The following is a 23589-nucleotide window of genomic DNA, read 5'->3' on the forward strand; positions in this document are numbered from 1 at the left end:
ACTTCCAGATGTTTGATTTTCATGGGAGTTTTCTACTCAGGCCCATGATATCATCTGGAGATGCACAGAAGAAAGCAGATGGTTTTAATTTGAAAGGCAAAGGGAAGCATTTCCTCATAGTCCTGCCTCTCCCCCCTCCAAGCCAACTCTCCTCCACTTGGATTGGAAGATGCTTCATCGAAGACGCTCAAAAATTCCCTCTGATGACTGAGGAGAGCAGGGTCCCAGCTATTCTCTTCCAGATTTTAACCAGACTTCCCTCTGGCTCCCGGGCTCTGACTCCCACACCTACACCTCCTCTCAGGAGGGAGAACAGGATTCTCTGGTTAGCTTTACAAACGCTCCTTCCCACGTCTCAAGGCGCCCATTTATGCGTCATCCTCTGAGATGGGACAGCCTCCCTGCCCTGCCTTTAAAGCAGCACTCAGCTATTGTTCCCAGCCCTCAAAGGGCCTCTGCAGAGAGCCACTCCACAGTGCAGCAACAGCAGCCACACTCTGAACACACAGGGTTTAATTCAGCTTTTTTGGCCCATCCGAGCTCTGAAGAGCTTTTGGGGCGCACAGGTAACTCACAATGAAAAATTGTGACTGAAAATCACTACTCTGTTCCCAGAATCTAAGCTAGCAGTGCTGTACTCTTCCCTTTTTCCTCTGCCCTGGTCTCAAGGGTCTCCTTTAACTTCTGAAAGGAGACAGAAGGAAACAGAAAAGGGCAGCCCATTCTCAGAAAGGGACAACTTCTCAACTTCTGCATTTAGCCTCTTCTGGAAAACTCTCAGACCTCATCCTGCTAAAAGGTCTCCTATGGGTATTCCCCATTCACTAGCCTAGGAGTGATTAGTCTCGAGAGAGATCCCAAGCAGATATCAGCTGCAGTCTCAGAAGCAGTTCTGCAGTCTTGGATCTTGCCTTCAGCCCCAGAAGTCCTTTTAAACCCAAGTTAAAATTCATTTATGAAGGTCCATCTTGAAGGAAAGGTAGGTCAAAAACCTTGCCAGGGAGGTGAAGTTACTGGCAGCTAGAATTAAGATAGAAGCCCCTTACTGCCATGCCATTGCTGCTTTGAGTTTAGCATTTTTTGGAGGCCCTCCTGTTGCCAGTCTGCACCTAAACTGCATCATGCGATGGAAAAGGTGCACAAACTTCAGCACACGGTGGGAGAAACGCTGCTCACTGAAGAGACAGGGGCACACCAAGCTGTACAAACCCTGGCAGCTTGGGGCAGGAAAGGAGTGCTGCAGGAGACTGTCCTTTGGGCACTCCAGTGTCCCCATCTGGCTGAGCACAGCTCTGAGGTTTTTTACACCATCAGGAGTAACAGAAGAGCTCAGCGTTAAAGCAGCACTTGGTTTCACAGAGGTACAGCTATCCCTTCTGGATACACAAATTGCAACAGTCCTAAGGTCAAAAATTCAGTCCTCAAAGGCTGCCAGGCACAAGAAGTAGCAAGGCCCAGTTTCCTCCCTAAACCTTGCAGCACCCCTATGTCATCTCCCTTCCCACTTCTGCTTCTCTCCCTGGCACAGCCTTGCTTCTGCTCCCTGCCACCGGGGTGGGAAGCTGGGAGAGGCCACAGCTGTGGAACATGGGGAAATCACTCAAGAGACTCTCTGCTCTTGGGCCCTGCAGAGGCACTGCCCCATCCTGCATCCACCTGCAGGGAGCAGATCCTCGTGCTCAGGAAACAGCAGGCAGCCATGCCAAAATCTCTGCTCTGCCTGTCCTTGAAGCAGCTCCCTGTGCCCACACCTTCCTCCCCAGCCTGCTGCAACTGCAGAAACGCTGCAAGCTCACAGCTCTGCCCCGTGGACTCTTCCCACTACTGCTTCCCAGTCATCCCACTACTGCTTCCCAGTCATCCAGCAGCAGGGAGACAAGAAATTGCTTTGCTGTGATGGTCACAATCAGCATTAAACAACAAGGAACTGTTACCCTGCTTCTCCTTGACATGACAGGACACACGAAGGTCCCTTCGTGTTTGACACTGCAGTGTGTTAAAGGCTGCCTAGAGATGCTCTGAGGGGAAAAAAAACCTCACCCATTACGACAACAGAACACCCATCACAGAGCAAAGCAAAGCCAAACTCCAGACTGAACCTGCTTTTTGTCAAAGCAGGACCAAGAAAGCTTGGAAGGACAGGTCCCCCCAGAGCTGCTGCAGATACAGACATTCTGTGGAATAAGGCCTGCATCCTCACCATGAGAGCCACTGAATGAATGTAGAAAAGGGCTCTCACACACAAAAAAAATTCTGTCTCTGGAAGATGCAAACGCAGGAATGTGTAATTTTCCAAATATAAAATCAAGGTCAGAGGAGGTCAGTAACTTTGTCAGCAGTGCCACAGAAGGACAGCCATGGGCCAGCAGCGTCACCAGGGGAACAGAGCCACTTAAAGGGCACTCACAGCAGCAATCTGATAAAGCTCAACCCCAGCTTCCTTACAGGGGTCACACTCTCTGTTCCCAGAACAGATGCCAGACACACCACCAGGAAGGTTTCTCAGCAGAAAACCAGCTTTCTGCTTTAATGGAGTAGATGTTACAGGAGGTTCAAAGGAAGCTGCTTCAGCAGTATGCTGCCATCCACTGCTGGGCCAAATACCCAGACTAGGTGTTTTGTTATCAGGGCTTGCTCATACCTTATCACACCTGGTTATTGCTGATGCAGGTTCTCCCTCAGCAGCTCACCTAGGAGACAGCAAGACTGACGGGCTGGCCCAACCACACACTACAACAAACAACTCAGCCAAGAGGAGATACAGAAAGAGGAAGAGAGCCAGTTATAATAACTTATTGCCCAGCAAAGGAAGTACTGCAGATAACTTTAAGAAAGTGGAAGGGGTGGAGATGCTGCTAATCATTGAGAGATCCTGCAGCCTCAGAAGCCAAGCCACTGGCTTTAGTAATAAACTCAATTTCCTGAGCAAAACATTTCTACTCTGACAACCATCAAAAATTCAGAATGTCATTTAGGTTACTAAACCGGAGAGAAAGTTCCCCTATTCAGAGTTCCTCATAGTGCAGGAAAGAAAAAAAAAAGTTAAAACCAAAACAGGATGCTAAGAATCAGCTTGCTAAAGGTAGAGACTCCACAGCTGAGGTGGGTTTTGCTACTTTTTTCCTTCCTTTCTGCAAAAAAGTGTTCTTGAGCCAGAACTAAAAGGCACTTACTAATCTCTGTATACAGCTCTTTGTTAGCCTTTCCAGTTAATACAGCACCTGCAAAGGAGCTGAGCTGTTTCTTGAAGGAGGGGTAGGTTTAAAACCAGCAAGAACACTTTGCACAACAAGGAGGAAGGCAACATTATTATTGTAAATGCTGTGCTAAAAAAAAAAAAATGTAACACTGGTCAAAGCTGCCATTGTAAGGAGGGAAATGCGTCAAGATCTGGACTGCACTACAAATAGTGCAGAGTTAATCGGATGAACCAAGAGAGATGTAAAAAATAATTGTCAGGACACGGTTAAGAGGAACAGGCAAGTTGGAGAAAATGTCCTGAGGAAGGTAAAAGCAGCACCAACATCAATACCAGTCCTGTTTATTACCTTTATTGTGACCTACATACTTTGGCTCCAGGCTAACACGCTTAAGTGCACACCAGAAAGACCTACAGAAGACACCTATTTCTTGTTTGAGTCTCAAAACAGAAGTGAAAAGCAGGAAAAGCCCCTGCTCTCTTTTCAGAAGGGCAGCTTCTTTAAGCTGACATCAATATAAAAGCCTGGAAAGGAAAAAAAAAATAGGAACCAGCAAGAGTTAGAAATTTTAGAAGAAACTTACAGGGAATAACAAGCTACATATTTGCTTTTCTGTGGCCTTTCTGCACATCAGGTATTGATTTGAACCTGAGGAGAGCCTCCAATTAGATTATGATTTCCCCTTTGTGTGCCACAGGTGCAATTTCAGTACATCAAGCTCCATGTACCACATTAATAGAGAACTAAAGGTTGTGGTTAGGGAAGATGGAAGTGTAAAGAAGTGTGAGGAGCACAGCTCTGTGTTAGCCAAGCCGAATCAACAGGAGAAAATTCACCTTCTATTATTCACCTCTAATATTTAAAGAATGCTGGCACTAAGATAATGTCTTAGCATGCTAGAAAATGACACAACTTGAACTGATGAAGTAAACAACCTCCAGAAAATAATCTGGTTACTGCTGACGTAGTAAATTAACCCAACCAAACAAAGAGGATTCATTTTTTGGCAAAATAGCACTTTATTTAAAAAAAAAAAAAAAAAAATCTAAGTACTGCAGTTTGAAAGGTGACCTGCATTTAAATAGCTGTGATGTTCTCCAGATAACACACACCCTGCCAAAGCTCCCATGCAGCAACAAAGTGAAGATAGGTGTCAGCATTTACTGAAATCAATTTACAAGATGCAAACAAATGTGGATGTTTGGCTGGGGGGGATTGTTGGTAGGTTTCAGCAACTCACATGTATTACCTCCTCTCAAGCAGCAGAAGGGAGCTGGCACCCTTCAGAGTGCAGAATAGTTCTGAAAAACCTCAAAAATATTTAAATTGAGGCTGGAGCTCTATAAAGTAAGGTGAGCTATTAAGATGGAGAGCAAGTTTCAACTTAGCCTGTGGGTCTGGAAACAAGGCACAGAGTTTACCTCTCTGATGGGTTTGGCCCCAGTTCCCAACCTAGGGCAAAGAAATCCAACTGACAAGATCCAAACCCAACAGTGAACAAGAATCCCAGATTCCTTACCTTACAGAAAGCTAGCACACAAGAACTAATGCGTTATAAAGAAACTCCAACTGTGCTAAAAAACTGTTATGCTGAAAGAAACCTGCAAGAAAATCTCCAAAAAAACCCACACTTCCTTTCTGGTTAAGGTCCTGAAGGAAAGAAAATGGGTAATGAAATTGATTAGAAATGAAACCAACTTACTTGCAATATCCTGTACCATTTTGATATGGAATGCACTTTCCCTCATTAACACATGGCTTGGAGTCATCCATACACTGCAGAGCTGAAAGAAAAGAAAAGAAAACAACCATCAAACCCACAGCTACAATACATGTCAGGTCAAAGCTTCATTAGCGTGTTCAGGGGAATGAACATTTTATAGGACTGGAACAAAAACAAAGACACTATCACATAGCTGAATTTCATCTCTGGCAGCATCAAAAGAGCCAGACTGAAGGAAGAATCAAATACAGATTTGTTCATCAGGCAACCAGATCTTCCCAGAATTTCTTGAAGGTGGGTTTTCAAAGCAAAGTGTGCAGTAATTCCAGCAAGCTCCAAAGACATTCGTGTTGGCACCTGCCTACTTTGGGTTGAGTGTCCTCAGTTACTACCTTCTGGTCAAAATCCTGGACTGAAATTCTCTGAAATACAAAGCAGCTACTCCTAACCTTTCTTCCAGAATGTTTAATCCCAAATCCTGTCCTTCTTTTTTACTGTCTCTAGGGGTACCTGGCACTGAAACAGGGGCATCTGTCCCTCATGAGCTGACCTGCTGATTGTCACCAGCACCCCAGAATTTGCTGGAACAGGTACTGTTGTGACCCTCTGCCTTCAGGAAGGATCATGTTTGCAAATAAGTGGAAAAACCAGAGCAGCTGACAACTTTCAGCAAAGAATTTGGTATTTCTGAGGAGATCCTCTGTAACTCACACCTGCCATTTTCACTACTGTGTTTTTAAAAAGGCATTAAATACAACACAGCCCAGGGCCAGCCAGTTTTTATCCAAGCCTACAGGAAGCTCTAGGGAGGTCTGTCCTGATGGAACCTCCAGCTCTGGCAAGTGCTTTTCCCTTCACAGGGACCTGAAGCAGCACTCCAAAGTGACCAAAAGGATGGAAACTCTGCAGGAGCAGAGGGCACTTCAGAACCACAAAACCTGAGCCATTCCACCCAGACCAGAGCCTGCCATTTGAATAGCACCAAACAACCAGACAAAGCTCTCAGAACCAGATCAGCTGGGTCCTGTCCTCAGCTCATCCACAGACCAAGAAGTCACAAGCTCTTCCCAGCCTCCAGTTCTGTCTCCTGGTCCCAAACTCACACACTTCCATGCCTTTACAGACCCCCTTTTCCACAACCTTATTGCATTTGGGAAAGCATTTAACCAACCTTAATTAAAGGTAACTAAAGTCATCAATAATATCCAACCACCTAAAGTGCCCACTTGTCAGCCAGCTGTTGGAGGGTTGACTTCCTTCCCCCCCACCCTTTTTTTAAAATAAAGACAGTTTTCCTTTCCTCAACTGGTACTAAATTTCCAACACAAACTCAGCAAGGGGCATCAGGGAGAGCTGGTGAAACCTCCACTGAGGTTGATGTGCTGGTGACTAAGGAATGGGACTGGGAAGAGTTAACACAGAGTCCCACTAAGCTCTCCCTGCAACCCGAGCAAATTCAGTCCAGCAACTGGAGAGCTTGGAACAGCCTCTGGTTCTGCAGTCCAGGGCTTGAAGAGTTATTTCTCAATAACCCTGGGCACATACACAGGTCACACTCACCACGGGGCACTACAGGGACGTTTCACTTGCAATCCCTACAGAGAACACAGCTGAGTGCAACCCCAGGAAAACCATCCGTGTTTCCCACACCACGAGCACGCTTGCTGCTGTTAAATGAACAAAATTCCACCGTGAGCCCCCTTGAGACAAGCCCCAGGTCAGGGTTACCCAGCGACAGAAACATTAGCAGGACTGTGCAGGGCACTGCCCCACAGCAGGCAGGAACAGCCTCGCACCTGTCTGACCATTTCTGTCCCCTTTAACCACCACCTCCACATGGCTTTGACTCCAAACTTCATCTGCTGCTGTCTGCCACTGCAGCAGCTTGTTTGCACAGCAGAGATTAGCTCTAGTTAGCAGGGTCACACCGTGTCCAAGAGAAACTGCTCTGTGGCCAAGGGATTCCAGGGACTCCCACCACCCAGGGCTCTCCAGGGAGCTGGAGGAGGGTCAAAGCCAGCCAGGAGGGGAACCAGCCTTGGTGTTCTCATCTCAGCACCCTGAATTTCCATTCCTCTCACACCAATCGAGCCAGTGAAGCAAACACTCAGAGGATTATTTCTTTTGTGCTCGTGCTCTCAAACACAATTTTGTAATCTGGTCGAGTACCCGCGTCCCCAGTGAGAACTGAGCAGCCAGTTGATTTTGTAACCCACATGGTAAAAGCTTAACCAGCACTTGGCCAAAAACACCTTCCAGCACAGCCACACAGGGGGGAACAAGAGCCTGACAGGGTCACAGGAAGGATCCCAACCAAGGATTCCAACTTGGTTTGCTAGGGCAAACACAGACACAGCAGAGAGGCTTTAGCAAAGTAATGATTAATTTTCCTGGGGTTTTTGACAAATTATTCCCACCTTGAACTGCTGTTTAGCAGGTCATTAAACTACTACCAGCCCTTAGAGTTCTTTCACAGAGACAATGGGATATATTTTCTCTATAGCAATTCAGAAGTGAAAGAAGCTAAGAAAACAAATACAAAAATACTTTGTACTTTTTCAGCTTTAGACTGAATAGACATCCTTTGAAATGCAACTACAGCTGAAGTGAATGTAAATGTAGCCATATTCTATATTAAAATAAGTATTAAAGAGTCGTCATGTGACTTCTCTTGGAAAAAAAAAATCACAAGGGAAATAGAAGACTACAGTTCTCACAGTAAAATTAGCATTTCTGTGCACAAAGCACTGTCTTCCTGTATTTCACTATATCTTTCATGAAAATTTCACAACACATGCAAAACCAAGGCATTTCAACACAAATCACTTCAAAAGCTACTTCTCTGCTACTCTACCATGTTGAGATCAAGAGTCAAAAGTGCCAGAAACTACCTTCTACCTCAGCCAGCACAAAAAGTTTGTTCTGCTGCATGCACTGCGTGAAGTGGAAATACTCTGGTGTGTACAGCATGAGAGAAGGCAGCCTTGCCTTGAGAAGATAAAGCCACTTTTCTAGAAGCCATATATAGACAGCACCAGCACTTTGTCAAGGCTCTGACAGCTGCTTTTGACAGTTTTCTTCTGTGTTTAACACAAACAGAAACGGTGAATTGTGGGTGGTTTTCTGGCTTGCCATAGCCTGCCAGAAGGTAGGTTAGCCTTGTGACTTTTAGGCATGTTACAGGGATATTGGGAAGGTTTTCAAAAAGGTTTTCAAAAGACTGGTTTGTCCTGGAGAGGGCAGGCCCTGCCAGAAAGGAGCACCCAACTTCTAGCAGTCACTGCAGCCAAGGCTGAGGGATTCTCAGGAAAGGGCTCCTGATGCAGGCAAGATGAACACGTCCAGTGACACCACCCAGCCTGGAGTCCATCCCAATCCTTGCCTGCACTGAGATGCAAACTCTAACCTGGCATTTCACATCCTTCCAAGACTACTTTCCAAAGCCAGAGGGAACAGCAGATAACCACTGCTGTAAAACGAGCACAAGATACACTCTAGGGAACGCTGCAATTTTCCACATCCAAATCTGAAGCTCACAACTGGGGCACAATTATGACTAGATTTAATTTTTCTTTCTGGCTGAAGAGACAGTTAAAATCTAGGGGGAAAAGAAAAGTTTTGTTTCTGCCTCAGTGTTCCTTACGACGCCAAGATGATCCGGATGTTGTGATTTGGTTTCCACACGTCATCTGCCTACTATAAATTCAAATATTTTCTGGGCTATAAATTTAAAAGAAATAGTGTAGGATTAAGATCAGAAGCTGTGTCAGAGTTCAGCTTTTGAGAGAACTTTGCTATAGGGAACTCAAGCCATAACCAGAGCAAGTCTGAAAGGGCTTTGTTCAAACTACCCAAAGGAAAGTAATGCCAATAAACTCCTTGCCCACAAGTTCAGAGAAAGTCAAGCAGAAATAGATATGAAAAATACCACAACAATTAATGCTGTGAGAAAGAGACATTATAAAGCTGATTTCCTGTAGCTTTGTGGTTGACTATCCTGGATTTCAGAAGGTGCAGGCTCTGGCCAGAAGTTTTATTTTTAGTAAGGGGAGAGCGATGTCCTGGCAGGGAACCCAGCAGAGCTGCCGGTACAGCTTTCTCCCAGGAGGACACTACATGTGCCTCTCTCCTCTTTCTGCCCATAAGTGTTTCATTAAGCTCATAGAAAATCAGAATCAGAACCCAGACCTCTGTCCTACGTGGTTAAAGCTCGCCCATAGGTTCAAAAGCTTTCTCGTGGGAGTGGGTGGAAAACAACCTACTCCAACGTAGGAGAAAAGTCAAGCTAAAATGTGCCTAAGACCAGACAGAAAGCAAAGGACAAAACAGGTTTCTATAACCTTTATGCAGCCAGGGAATTTTGTGTCTCGATTGAGACTCCTGAGAATCAGCCTGTCAGTTCAACTGTGCTACCCATTATGTGGGAAGGGAGGGGAGGAAAAAGGACTTGGAGCCCTCAAACAGCAGCAACACAAGACGAGGCATGGAAAATCCCATGCTCAGGGCTGCCTGACAGAGGTGGATCAGCTCTGAAGAGGACGACCATCAGCGTGGCCAGAAACACCAGTTACACAACAAATCAAGGGGGTCTCAAATTCCAAGGGAGAGAAAGACAGCTGCTGACTCCCTTCAGGAAAAACAGAGCATGAAGAAAGCAGTTAATGCTGAAACATGAGGTACATCCTGCAGGAAGGTCCTCCATGTGCACAAAGGGACAAAAAGCTCCCACAGCAGCACAACACACAACTGCTGGAAGAGCTGGCAAGGAGCAAGCAGTACTGTCCATATGGGGAGAATTCCCAAAGATAACCAAATCTTGGAGAAAAACCACAAAGGACTAATTATGCTGCTCACTAACCTCAAGAGATTACAGCTCCAGTGAGATTATACAGCAGGGAAGAAATCACTAGTAAATACCAGCTAGCTGAAAATGGGAAAATAGCTTTTTCTTTTTTTTTTTTTTTTTTCCCCTGAAGAACTGATCATCCTATGGCAGGCACACGGAGGGGGAAGGAAGCAAAGTGGTAAAAAGCTTCACTGTGAAAAAGCAGTAAAGCTTTATACCCAGCTCAGATTTAGACACCATTAACATTTGGGGAATTTAAACAAGCTGACCAGTTAGCACTTCACACACTGAGGGTAGTAGTTAAAGACAAAGCTTGTCCACAGGGCATGGAAACAGTCTGTAAAGTGATTTGCTTTAATCAGATTAAGACATCTCCACTGTTTTTACACACAAAAGACGGAAAACAATTGGATAACCCAAGACTCATCAACTGAGAAGCAAAGCAGAGCTCAGAGAAGTATGAAGGCACTCAACCAACACCTTCTGAGAGAGAAAACCTTAATATCTAAACTGGTTTCCTTCACTAGCACTCTAGACAAGTGCAAAAAAATTTGAAAAGAAAATATTTAAGTGGATTTCAGAAGAACAAGCCTGTAAGCATGAAGAAATTAATCAGTTTTGGTTTGTTTTTTGTTGTTTTGGTTTTTTTTTAATTTGAGGATGCTAACAGCCAATCTGACTACACAAAGCTCTTGGACATGCAGAACCTCATGCCCTGCCATCATCTGGTTCAAATTGCTATTCCAAACACCTAGGACCAGCACAAACTACTAATTAACCCTCCTAAGAACAGAGCTGGGAACCATCCTGTAGATTCACAGGTAAAGTCTTTGATGGTTGGGGTCTTATGCCCAGGAAGCTGCAGGAGCACTGATATGTATATCAGATGCAGCTGCAGTTCATGTGACAGTGCTGCTGCTGAAAAACTATAGATAAAAACTCACACTGTAATAGATATGGAATTCAGGATGAACTTGTAACACAGTTTGAAAGACTGTCAGTCACCATGCCCTCCATCTCCACACACAGCTGCTGTTCTCTGCCTTCCCCCATTTGCAGTTCTCCAAACAAAGCCAAAATGCCTAAAATCCAGAACTGCAACATAAAGCACTTACTTAGGAGGGGGAAAAAAAAAAGTTTTCAACAAGAAAATGTAGGGAAGGCAATTAAAGAGCTGAAGAGGTATTGGTGTTTCCATGGCAATCTGGCAGGCAGGAGCCATGCTCGCCTCTTCTCCCAAGTGTTCCGTCTTTCTGCAGCACTAAATCTTTATTAAAGTGAGCACTGAGGATGTGTGCCTGTGCAGAAATGTTAAATCTTTATTAAAGTGAATGCTGAGGATGTGTGCCTGTGCAGAAATGTTAAATCTTTACCAAAGTGAGCACTGAGGATGTGTGCCCCTGCAGAAATGTTAAATCTTTACCAAAGTGAGCACTGAGGATGTGTGCCTGTGCAGAAATGTTAAATCTTTACCAAAGTGAGCACTGAGGATGTGTGCCTGTGCAGAAATGTTAAATCTTTATCAGTGAGCACTGAGGATGTGTGCCTGTGCAGAAATGTTAAATCTTTACCCAAGTGAGCACTGAGGATGTGTGCCTGTGCAGAAATGTTAAATCTTTACCCAAGTGAGCACTGAGGATGTGTGCCTGTGCAGAAATGTTAAATCTTTACCCAAGTGAGCACTGAGGATGTGTGCCTGTGCAGAAATGTTAAATCTTTACCAAAGTGAGCACTGAGGATGTGTGCCTGTGCAGAAATGTTAAATCTTTACCAAAGTGAGCACTGAGGATGTGTGCCTGTGCAGAAATGTTAAATCTTTATCAGTGAGCACTGAGGATGTGTGCCTGTGCAGAAATGTTAAATCTTTATCAGTGAGCACTGAGGATGTGTGCCCCTGCAGAAATGTTAAATCTTTATCAGTGAGCACTGAGGATGTGTGCCTGTGCAGAAATGTTAAATCTTTACCCAAGTGAGCACTGAGGATGTGTGCCTGTGCAGAAATGTTAAATCTTTACCAAAGTGAGCACTGAGGATGTGTGCCCCTGCAGAAATGTTAAATCTTTACCAAAGTGAGCACTGAGGATGTGTGCCTGTGCAGAAATGTTAAATCTTTACCCAAGTGAGCACTGAGGATGTGTGCCCCTGCAGAAATGTTAAATCTTTACCAAAGTGAGCACTGAGGGTGTGTGCCCCTGCAGAAATGTTAAATCTTTACCAAAGTGAGCACTGAGGATGTGTGTCTGTGCAGAAATGTTAAATCTTTACCCAAGTGAGCACTGAGGATGTGTGTCTGTGCAGAAATGTTAAATCTTTACCAAAGTGAGCACTGAGGATGTGTGCCTGTGCAGAAATGTTAAATCTTTACCAAAGTGAGCACTGAGGATGTGTGCCTGTGCAGAAATGTTAAATCTTTACCAAAGTGAGCACTGAGGATGTGTGCCCCTGCAGAAATGTTAAATCTTTACCAAAGTGAGCACTGAGGATGTGTGCCTGTGCAGAAATGTTAAATCTTTACCAAAGTGAGCACTGAGGATGTGTGCCTGTGCAGAAATGTTAAATCTTTATCCAAGTGAGCACTGAGGATGTGTGCCTGTGCAGAAATGTTAAATCTTTACCAAAGTGAGCACTGAGGATGTGTGTCTGTGCAGAAATGTTAAATCTTTATCCAAGTGAGCACTGAGGATGTGTGCCCCTGCAGAAATGTTAAATCTTTATCAAAGTGAGCACTGAGGATGTGTGCCCCTGCAGAAATGTTAAATCTTTATCAAAGTGAGCACTGAGGATGTGTGCCCCTGCAGAAATGTTAAATCTTTATCAAAGTGAGCACTGAGGATGTGTGCCTGTGCAGAAATGTTAAATCTTTACCCAAGTGAGCACTGAGGATGTGTGCCCCTGCAGAAATGTTTTCCTGCCACGGATGGCAGAGGGAGAGCAGGGCTTGCTGCATGGAACAAACAGCAGGCGCCCGTGCCATTCTGAGATACAAAGCTCTTTTTTCATCCCCATGGCAGTCTAAAAAAAGGACATGTGCCCTAGGAACAGACTATTTTCTAAACAGAACGGACGATTATTTCTGCAGATCTCAGATGACCCTGCCTAGAAGGATATAAGCACTACTTCTCCTAGACAAGCCCTCGACTTCTGCTGGAGAGATGATTTCAAAATTAATTCAGAGAAACCGAGGGCATAAAAAACCCCACAAAATTACTCTTTAGCACGCTCTTAGGAAAGCTCTTTTCCCACTACATGGATGATGTTTCCCTAAGGTGTCCCAAAGGAGGGGTGACAATAATCACTGTATCCATGCTCCACTGAAGACTCATGAGCCAAGAGCACAAACTCAAGAGAAACGCTGTTACACCTGGAGCTATGTTCAGTTACTGTACTACCTGTACAGTTACAATAACTGCTTGGTTTTGATGCTAAGTAAGACATTCCCAGAAGAAACAGGCTGCCAGAGTCCTGCTACTGCTTTTCCACCTCCTCCTTGTCCTGGGCTCAAAGGCCAGCCGCCCAAACTCTCCATGACACAGACACCAGTTCTGGAAATGGGAGAACCCAAACAGGAGCTACTGAAGGGGATCACCCACTTATTGCAACAGCAGCAAATAATTAAAAAAAAAAAAAAATCAGGGAGGGAAGTAGCTGTGGAAGCTGACAAAAACCCAACCACTGAAAGAGATTCAAATGCCAAATGCCACCAGAGGCGTGAGTCCTCCTTTCCCAAGGATTCAAGTCCTGAGAACAGGAGCAGGAGGATCTTCACGTATTTATAATCTGACTAAGTGATGCCCTGCAGGAAGTGATGTGAGTTAGTCAGATTTTCATAACGCTCCTTTTTGAATGTCTAAATCAGCATCTTTGATAAGAACAAATTTGATAGATGGCAACACCTTCAAAAAAGTCAGGTCGAACTTGCTCTCCCATAAGCAAATCCCTATCAAGCAGACCAGCACTGTCAGCGTTATGTGAAGTCCTCCAAATTTCACTTGGTGAATACTAAAGACCTCAAACTGCAGTCCACGCCAGCACAGCAGCGATTACAAGTGGATTGTAACCTGTTAGAAGCACGGGCTGGCAGGCAGCAGCAGCAGCCTGGTGGGACAGAGCAGCAGGGTTAACGACAGTGGGTAATTCGGGTGGGCTTGACAGCCAGGCCAGAAGAGAAGGGAATGGTTCCCAGCAATTATCGGGTAAGTATCCTCACCAAAAGCGCAGGTGTTGCTGCCCCACCCCAGCTTACTGCACCTCCAACTGCAGCCCTTTGCAAAACTAAACTGGAAAAGCGAGTTGCTGCACCATGGGGCTTGCATGATGAGACAAGGCTGAGCAGTCCAAACCATAGCGCTCCGTGCATCCAGGAGCCTCCTCTTTATTGACCAAGAGGGCTGACATCAGGTACCTGCCCTCTCTTGCACAAGAGCGTCAAGCCACTTGAATATGCACCCGAAAATACCCTTTCGATGACTTCACCGCTCCCTTTCCCATTAATTCAAGCCACCGCTCCCACTCCCAGGGAGTGATACTGAGCAGATGCAGGTCAGTATCTCACAACACCAGCAGTCACTTTGAGCCTGGATTCCTCACCTCTGCCGACCAGCCTTTGTTCAGCACCAGGAAGAGATTGCACCCACAAAGGCAAAAAATTTCGGCAGCATGGGAGGACCTCGGCCACCTCAGGCGAGAGTAGCCAGGCAAGTGACAACAGGTGATGCCAAAGCTCCTTCTCTCAGCCCCTCGGGCAAAGGGCCAGCAATCAGCTGCTAAATTGTGCCTGTGAAAGTACAGTTTCACTAAGTGGACGTGACATTCAGTCTTTGCAAAATTAGTATTTTGCCATCTTAGTGGACTGTGTAAGCCATTTCCAGAAATGACGGTGCTACTATGCACCACAAGCCCATGCTACCACAAAAGCATATGTGTAAGACATCTACCCCTGAAAGACCCTTTAATTCTCCTTTTGAACAAACCCAGCCAAAACACATTTGTGAAACAGCTTTTTTTTTCTTAACTCCAAGCACCTTCTTGCAACATATTAGCAAAACTAAATCGGCTTTCAGAGGGGATTACTGGAAAAAATCCCAACAACATTTCTCCCAGGAGACAAATACTGACCATTTCTAATTTGACCATCTCAAAGTCAAAATAGATCGACTGACTGACCCAACTATTCTGCATCCAAACCAGCAAGAAGTGGTTAAAACGCCGCATTCAACAATTTCCACTCCAAAACCATACTGAACAACAAAAGTACTGAAAACACCAGCGTCTTGCTTGCTCATCCCTAAACGACTTCCACTAATACTTTCTCCCATCGCTGCACTCTTCGCAAGTCATCTGAAGAGCAGTCTAACCTCTCAAGAGCAAAAAGAAGGAATGAGCAGGCAGGCAGTCAATCAATCAATCAATGACTGCTGGTCCTCGATAGCTTTAACGCGGTGAACGACTGCACAGGCTTTACTCCGGGAGCAAGAGCTCTGGGAATGCCGTGAGATTTCCACCAGATCCCCTCGGTTATGGCTACGAACAAGCTTCACACATAGGGCGAGCGCCAGCGTGCAAGGGGGAACAGTGACAAAAAGCGGCAGTTCCCTCGGATGTGCACACATGGCTTTATCGCGCCCGGGCTGAGCAGCAGCAGCAGCAGCAGGAGGAGGAGGAGGAGACGCAGAGATTCCCTCCGTGTGTGCAGGAATGTCCCCTGCACACAAAGGTTCGCGGCGCAGCTATGCGAAGCGACGGGCGCCGGCAAGCCTCGTCTCCCGGCTCGCTGCCCGTTCCTCCCCGGGCCGAGCGCATCCCTGGCCGGGCAGCCCGGGGCGGCTCCCGCGGGGCTCCGGGAGCGCCGTTCCCACGGGGCTCAGCCCGCCCCCGCCCGCCCGCCTCGGGGGCCGCTCGCACAAAGCGCCGGCGGCCCCGGGCCCCCCGCGCGATGTCACCCGGCCGCGGGTGCCCTTCCCCGGCGGGAGAGCGGGGGAGGCGAGCGGCGGAGAGCGGCGGAGAGCGGCGGAGAGCGGCGGAGAGCGGCGGAGAGCGGCGGAGAGCGGCGGAGAGCGGCGGCCGGTCCCCCCCGCGCCGCCCCTCGCTCGGCGCCCCGCCGCAGCCTCTCCCCCCACCCCCGCGCCCCCCGGCACTCACCGGCGGCGGGCTCGGCGCGGCGGAGCACGGCCAGCACCAGGGCCAGGAGCGCGGCGAGCGCGGGCCCCGCTCCGCGGGCCATGGCCACGGCCGCTCCCGCCGCCACGGGCTCGGCGGAGGGATCTGGGCGCCCGCCCCGCGCGGAGGGACACGGCCGCGCGCGCCGCCCCCGCTTCCTCCGCGCGCCCCGCCCCGCCCGGGCTGCCGGCAGGGGGCGCCCGCGGCGCGGGACGGAGGGGCGGGGACGGGGCGGGAGCGGGGATGGAGCGGGGATGGAGCGGGAATGGAACGGGGATGGACTCGGGATGGAGCGGGGATGGACTCGGGATGGACCCGGGATGGAACGGGGATGGAGCGGGGATGGACCGGGATGGACCCGGGATGGAGCGGGGATGGAGCGGGAATGGAGCGGGGATGGACTCGGGATGGAACGGGGATGGAACGGGGATGGAGCCGGGATGGAACGGGGATGGACCGGGGATGGAACGGGGATGGATCCGGGATGGAACGGGGATGGATCCGGGATGGAACGGGGATGGAACGGGGATGGATCCGGGATGGAACGGGGATGGACTCGGGATGGACCGGGGATGGACCCGGGAATGGACCCGGGAATGGACCGGGGATGGACCCGGGAATGGAACGGGGATGGACCCGGGATGGAATGGGGATGGACCCGGGATGGACCGGGGATGGACCGGGGATGGACCTGGGATGGAACGGGGATGGACCGGGAATGGACTCGGGATGGAGCGGGGATGGACCGGGAATGGACCGGGGATGGGGAAATGGGGGAGCGGGGCCGGACCTGGGGATGGACGCGGGGATGGGGACAGTGGAGGCGAGCCGGGACCGGGGACGGACCCGGGGATGGACCCGGGGGTGGGGGCGATGAGGGCGATGGGGACTGAGGGGCTGCACCGTGGGGATCATGGAAGATGGGAGGCAGTGGGGATGGGAGCGGATGGCAGCAAGGGTGAGGGAGGGGAGAGTGAGGGCAGCAGGACGTGTCGTGCCCCGGCCGGGTGGTGGCGGCGGTGGCAGGAGCCCTCCAAGAGGGGACAAGGGCTCTCCAGCTGACCACTGTGCTGCCCTCTGCTCAGATGTGGGGTGCAGGCAGCAGATCGGGAGTGTGCCCAGCGGGATGGGAAACCCAAAACCAGCCTCGGCACCGAGGCTCACCCCCGTGAGCAGGGAAGCTTCTGGACAGACGGACAAGCTCACTGCCCCATGGCTCACCCCCACAGCTGCTCCTGCTGCAAAGCCCGGGAGGAGACCTGTGTTCCCACGGAAGAGGTCTCAGGAGGACAGCAGCTGGATTCAGCCTCAAGATCCCTCCCAGTCCTCGGCTATCATTTAAAGCGTTAAAAATCCTTCTGCCCTGGCTCAGGCTCCGAGGACTGAGAGCCCTTTGTGTGCAGTGCTGACACGGCAGCCTGGCCCGTGAAGGCAGGATTGTACGGGGCTGGGGGAGAGAGGGGCAATGAATAAACCTCACTGTTTTCCCCCTGTAATTCTCCAGATCCCAGAGTCCCTCCCAAGCGTGGGGCTGGACACTCAGTGCCCTAACCCCATCATGATTTTTCCAGGTATTCCAGGGTAATAGTCCCCCTCCATCCTGCACAGCTGCCAGAGCCTCCCGTTCTGCTCCAGCAGCTGCTCGTGGGCAGGCGATTGTGCCTCACAGCCATGATGGCCATTCCATGGGATTGCTCCTGGCCCAGCGCCCTCCCTGCAGCTCCTCACCTGCTGAGGTGGAGGCCAGACCCCCAGTATGCAAACCCAGGAGGAATTCTGGTGTTTCACCAAGAGCTGCCATCGGAGCTGAGCATTACTTGTCACCCCTGACCTTGCAGTGGCTCATCCTCCACTTTGTTTCCCTTGGCCTGAGCACAAGCCTCTGAGCCCAGCACAGGGACATGATCCACAGCCTCCCTGGCACAGCTCTTGGGAGCAAGCAGCTCCAGCTGGCAGCTGTGGCTCAGTGGGAGAATCCAGCCAGCCAGCAAGAAGGAAGGCGTTGCTTCCCTGCTGCAGCTCTGGGGAACCTGCTGATTGCTCTTCTCTCAGCTCTGACCCTGCCCTCTTGGTGCACAGGGACTCAGCTGCTCCTGGGAGAGAGCATCCCACAGTTGCTCTCTTGGGGAGTTAAAAGGGGTGAGAGCAGACACCAGTGGGTCTTCTACATGAGAGAGGCTGGGAGTGACTGAATCTGTATGGACAGAGTGGATTTTGCTGCTAGGAAGGTGAGGGCCGAGCTCCTCCGAGCTGCCCTGGCAAGCTGAGCTGCCTGTGCCCGCAGTGAAGGCACAGAGCAGAGCAGAAAGGGGACAGGGACAGGTACCCCACTGTGTCCCCATGCCAAAGCTCCTCAGTTAGCTCCCCATTATCTTCATGATGCCGTTGTTAAGCAATAAATCCTTTAGGAGGAGTTAGAAATGTGTTTCAGCATTGCAGCCCTACCACACACCACCTCAGCCCCAGTGCCCCACCCAGAGAAGACCAACAGCCAACACTGGAACTGGAGAGCTCTGGCAAGGTTTCCTGCAGCTTCTGTCTGGTTTCTGACCATGTCTTGCCCCTGTTTGCCCACAGAATGTCTCAGCCAGGTGTGGGAACCAAGCCCCAGCTGCTGGTCGGGCAGGGTGCCTGGCACAGGGCTGGGTGCACTCGGGCACTGGAAGTGATGCCAGCTGAGGGATTAGGAGAGCTGAACAGGCGGAGTGTGTTAAACAGCCCCAGCAATTAGGGAAATCCTGGCACTTTGTCTGACAAAGACTGGGAGATCAGGCCCTCTCTGTGACTCCACTCACGGTCTCACTCTGCCGTGATTTTGGTTCCACAGAAGATCCATGCCCTTTTCTCAGAGAGAAAACTCCCAGGGGCAGCAGCTCCCCAGATCCCAAATGCCTCACCTCTCTCCAGCCAGGGAATTCTGCCAGGCAGATGTGCTGGGGGCTCTGCAGTGCTCGCCCCTGCTCCTCTCACAGAAGGCAAAATGCATTTGGACATTCTGAGATGCTTTTTGTGTGTCTGTACCTGGTCAGTGAGGAACACAGCACTTCTCTGTCCCTCACCTTGGAGGAACTGCTGATTTCAACAGCTTTGTATTTGCTTGCTCAGAATAAATTGTGGTTTTTTGCAGTATTTTCAGTGGCATTGATGGTGGTTCAGGCATTCAGACCTCAGCTCAGCCCACACCTCAATGCCTGCCTCGCATCCCTGGTTTTACATTGTCCCAGACGAACACTGCCTTTATCCCAGATAACCTGCCCTGATCTGGGGGTCCTTAGGACAAATATGCTTGAGTCAAATGTTCCAGCTTTCTCTTTTGTAATCAGGAAAGCTGGAACCCCATTAAAATGCGAGCTGAGGGTGTTTCATAGTTACAAGATGTCAGCAGCCAAGAGGTTTAAGAAAAGCAGGAGGGAGAGAGGCTTCCAACAAAACCCTCAGGGCTGGCAGCCTTGTGCCTGTGCTGCAAATAGCTTGTCCTGTGGCTCCTCTGCAAACTCTTACCAGCCACATGACTTGGCTTATGCCATGATTACCTTACCTGCCAGCCAGCCTGCCTTAAAAAGAAACAGAGAAGTGCAAAGGCATTCCTGCATCAAGCCCTGCAGGAATGCTCTGGGCTCCCTGTTCTGCCTCTGTTGCTAATCGCCGGGGGAATTTGTACCCTCTGCCTTGGCTGCCTGCCTTTGCAGCCCCTGGAGTATTTAAATTGCAGCTGGAGCTGCGCAGCTTTTACCAAAGCTGGTCTGACCTACAGAGTGGCCATTAAGCTCCCGAAATGCCCCTGGCTCTGGGCAGCAGTGGAACGAGAGGGATTTGTGGTCACCCTCGGGGTCACAGCCAGCACTGTCACGACGGCTGGCACCGTGGCATGGCCGTGGCTCAAGGAAGGGGCAGCTGCTCACCACAACCATTGGGTTCCCGTTTTTGGGTCTATATCCAGGACTGGCTGAAGAAAAGGGAATCTGTAACTCTCCTCTTGACCTTGAGCAGGCTCTAGGTAGCTGCAGCAGCGATTGGCAGCAGGCAAATCCCACTCCTCTCCCAGAGCATGCACAGCCCGGGCCAGCCACCCCTCCTGTGCCATGGTGAGGCACTGCCATGCAGGCACAGCCCCCAGAGCTGTGGGGGCACAGCAAAGCAGGATAGGGGCTTTCTCCTATTCCTGTGGCACCCAGAGCCCGGCCTCAGTCCCCAGACATGCTGTTATGTCCCTCCTGTCACTGGGCAGGAGCCTTGTGCTGCTCTGCAGCCAAACTGTGCCAGAGGCCACCCAGCCCCTCCTGGCCTCCCGTGCCAAGGTGGGGACAAGATGCCACCGCAGCTGCAAGGGGCTCATGGCTGTGGAGGGGGGAACATGAAACTGCAGGAAAGGTCCTGAGGAGCCACACACACCTCAGGGTCTCCAGGCTCGGGAGCCACAGGTCTCAGTGCACAGGATTTGGGGTTGCTGTAGCTCCTGCAAGCACGCTTTGTTCTGCTCTTCTATGCAAATCCTGTCCCTGCTGCCAATGTGGGGGTGCCCCAGCTGAGGAGGGTGCACTGCTGCTCCGTGCCGCAGTGGGGCTGGGGAATCCCGTTTGCAGAGAGCATGGGCAGCGTGCCAGGGAAGCAGAGAGTGCTGGGGTGGCCAGAGAGCTCCCGCAGGGCTGGGGGGTGAAGGGCAGAGGAAAAGACAAAATAGAGAAAAAGCAGTGACAGAGGAAACAGGTTTGTCATCTCTCTGCAGAACACTGGGGCACAGCCACGAGGGGTTTTCTGCAGCATGATCCAAAATTGCATTGGGCTGCTGCATGAAGCCATGAATGAGCTCTAGAAAGCCTCGTGACGGGCCCCAACAGCTCCGCTGGGGTGGGCAGGGGAACAGGGACTCCCCAACTTCTGCTTTGGCCCCTGCAGTGGGTTTGTGAGCTCTGACGTGAATGCAGCAGCTGGGAGCAGCCGTGTGAGCTGTGCAGGGCTCAGAGCTGTGGGCAAACCCCGGGGCAGCCCTGCAGGGCACCCAAACATCGAAAGCAGAGCCAGGAATACATCTGGGCAGCCGGGGCAAAGACCGTGCAGGAAGTGCAGGCTGGTATCTGTAGGGGAGAAGTCAAACCCCACCTCTCCCCAGTGCAGGATGCTCAGCGACCATCAAAGAGCTCAGGTCTGGGGTGACCAACAGGGGCAGAGAGGTGGGGTCAGGGCTAGGCAGGTGCCCCAAGTCCTGCCCTGGGGCTTGCTGAGTGCTCAGGACCAGCCCAGCTGCATCACCAGGGACAGGGGAGATGGCACAGCTCAGGGGTGCTCTGGGGCAGGATGTGGCACTGACTCAGGCCAGTGGAGGAGGGCTGGTCCCACAGTCAGCTGGCCCTGGCCAGCTGCCAACGCAGCACCCCGCCCCCAGAAAAGCCTTCATTTTTGGGTGGCAGAAAATCGACCTCCTCCTTTCCAAAAGGTCACATTGAGGCAACACAGCAAATGTGAGGGGAGGTCCCCTCCTCTGTGAGGGGCAGAGGGGACCTCCCAGCCCCTCAGCCTGGCTCTGTGGGACATGCCTCCCTGGCCCTGGTGGGATTCAGAGCCCTCCAGAGCTGTGGCAGCTCGCATCGGCCACACAGGGAAGGGGAACAAGGACCAGGTGCTCAAAGGCTGAACTTCAAGCCCTGCCACCCTGGCTGCTGCTGTCCAAGCACTTCTCTGGTGTTGAGTGCTCTGGGCAGGTGCTGCAGGCACAACCCTCCACACCACTGGGACATTCACCCATGGCAAAACAGCTTCCAGAAACCATGGAATCCCAGAGGAAAAGATGCTGGGACTGGATCTTTCTCAAAACCTACTCAAAAATGGGGCTTACAAGTGCAAGGAGCTTCTTCAAAGCAGAAGCAGCTGGTGCCCAAGTCAACAGTGAAACCAAAACCCTCCTGCTCCCAGAGTGGTGCCAGTGCAGAGAGCAGCCACAGCCTGTGCCAGGTGAGACCTGGTTTATACCTGACACGGTGGCTGGAGCACCCAGCCAGCTTTTGCCATCCTGCTGGTCTCTTCCTCTCCCCTCGTGCCCCACCCAGGTAGGTTTGGCAACATCTGGGAACCAGCTCTGCCTGTCTGCTCTTGCTGTGTCACTCAGGAAGGAAACGCCCATCACCCACACCCGGCGTGCCCAGTGGTGTAAACCCCACCGAGGGGAGTGGGGTACACAGCCCCCGCTCCCTGCAGCAGGCACTGTCCCCAACAGCACAAAGACACCCAGGGGTGCCCCGACCCGAGCTGAGGGGTGTCAGCAGCCAAAACTGACAGCTTTCGACCTCCGTGCTCACACGACGAGCAGAGGAGCTCCCAGGACACCCTGCACGAGCATCTTTTCTTTTCAGCTCTGTCTGTACCCCGTGCCAATATTTCCCCAGTGGCAATGGGCACACCGTGGGAGAAGGGAGAGCTCAGCTCAGCTCTGCTCTCTAAACCCACCCAAGCAGAGGCTCAGGTGCTACAGAGCCGCCTGGAGTTTGCTCTGCTCCCAGGTGGGTCCCACACGGGACAAAACCCCTCGTGTCTGCCAGGCTGGGGGGGCAGGTGCAGAAGTGGGGGATTGCCCTGCGGACAAGAACTGTTCAGAGCCTCTGGAAGCACAGGGGGACCGCAGAAGCAGAAATGGAGATGGTGCTGCCTGCGAGGTGACAGGCAAACGCCCTGCGGGAAGCGCCTCCCTCCGTCCCAGCCGCAGAGCCCCGGCTGCACGGTGGGATGAGGCCGGGCAGCACCGCCTGCTCCGGGGGCCCTCGCAGGCACATCCCCGCTTCACGGGGAGGCTGCGGCTCTTTGGGGTGGCCAGGGCATGGCGAGGAGCTGGGGGCGCCCTGAGGATGCGCTCCCTTTGTGTCCGCAGCCCCGCGCAGGCACTGCCATCTGCAGGCAGAGCCCCGGGCCGGCTCCGGCCGCCGCCAGCACCGCGACCCCCGAGCCGGCAGGGACCGGCCACCGCACACGCGGCAGCGAGTCCCTGCTGCAGGGGGACCCTCCCAGCCGAGAGCAGCCGTCATGAAGCATGCGGAGAAAAGGGCAGCGGCTTCTCCTCCCCTCTGCCCGAGCAGCCGGACGGGAGCTGCGCTCCCACCGGGCTGCGCAGGAGGCGCAGGGAGCCAGCAGAGAAAACTCGGTCCACGCGTCCCTCGCACGGAGCATCAGCAGCGCCCCGCCCCTGTTCGAGGGACGAAAGGGGGCTCCGTGTTTTGATCGCAGCGAGGAAATTGCTCGTAAGGTGTTCCCTGGAGCCCCAGGCTGGCCTGCGGGAAAGGAGGATTCCTGCCATCCCTCTAGGCAAGCAGCACTCGCAGTTCCGTACGGGGGATACACACCCCACTCACTCACTCCCAGTTCGTGCTGCTTCTCGGGCTGCCCCTATGAGCAGCGTGGCACAAAACTGTCCCCACAAAATTCTGCCCGTGCCGAGGAGGTTTCCTGCCAACAGGCAGAATTGTGCCAGCAGGGAGAGACCCCTGCTACAAACAACGTACACCTTCTCTGGCAGAAAATGGTCAAGATCACATCTTTCAACTAGTTCTGCCTCCAAAGGGGAGCCCTTATCCCAGGTGGTTCCATCTATGGGGTCTTCACTCTCCTGTGTTCCTGGAAGGAAGGAAAGCATCCCCCAGGGTCACAGGAATGAGACACAGGACACTCCACGCCGCAGA

At 51.2% G+C, this 23589-nt stretch overlaps 1 protein-coding gene across 1 annotated transcript in view; it reads right to left on the minus strand.

Moving 5' to 3' along the window:
* NOTCH2 (notch receptor 2) overlaps positions 1–16030 on the minus strand; it is a 97008-nt gene extending 80978 nt beyond the window's left edge. The window contains exons 1-2 of the mRNA XM_059854796.1: positions 15908–16030; positions 4903–4984 (exon numbers count right to left, since the gene is read on the minus strand). Of these exons, the coding sequence (XP_059710779.1) occupies positions 4903–4984; positions 15908–15989 (164 nt within the window). The 5' untranslated portion in view covers positions 15990–16030. The remainder of the gene's footprint in view (positions 1–4902; positions 4985–15907) is intronic.
* Positions 16031–23589: the final 7559 nt, after the last annotated feature.

This window comes from Haemorhous mexicanus, chromosome 9, assembly GCF_027477595.1.
Source record: "Haemorhous mexicanus isolate bHaeMex1 chromosome 9, bHaeMex1.pri, whole genome shotgun sequence".
Classification (NCBI taxonomy): Eukaryota; Metazoa; Chordata; class Aves; order Passeriformes; family Fringillidae; genus Haemorhous; species Haemorhous mexicanus.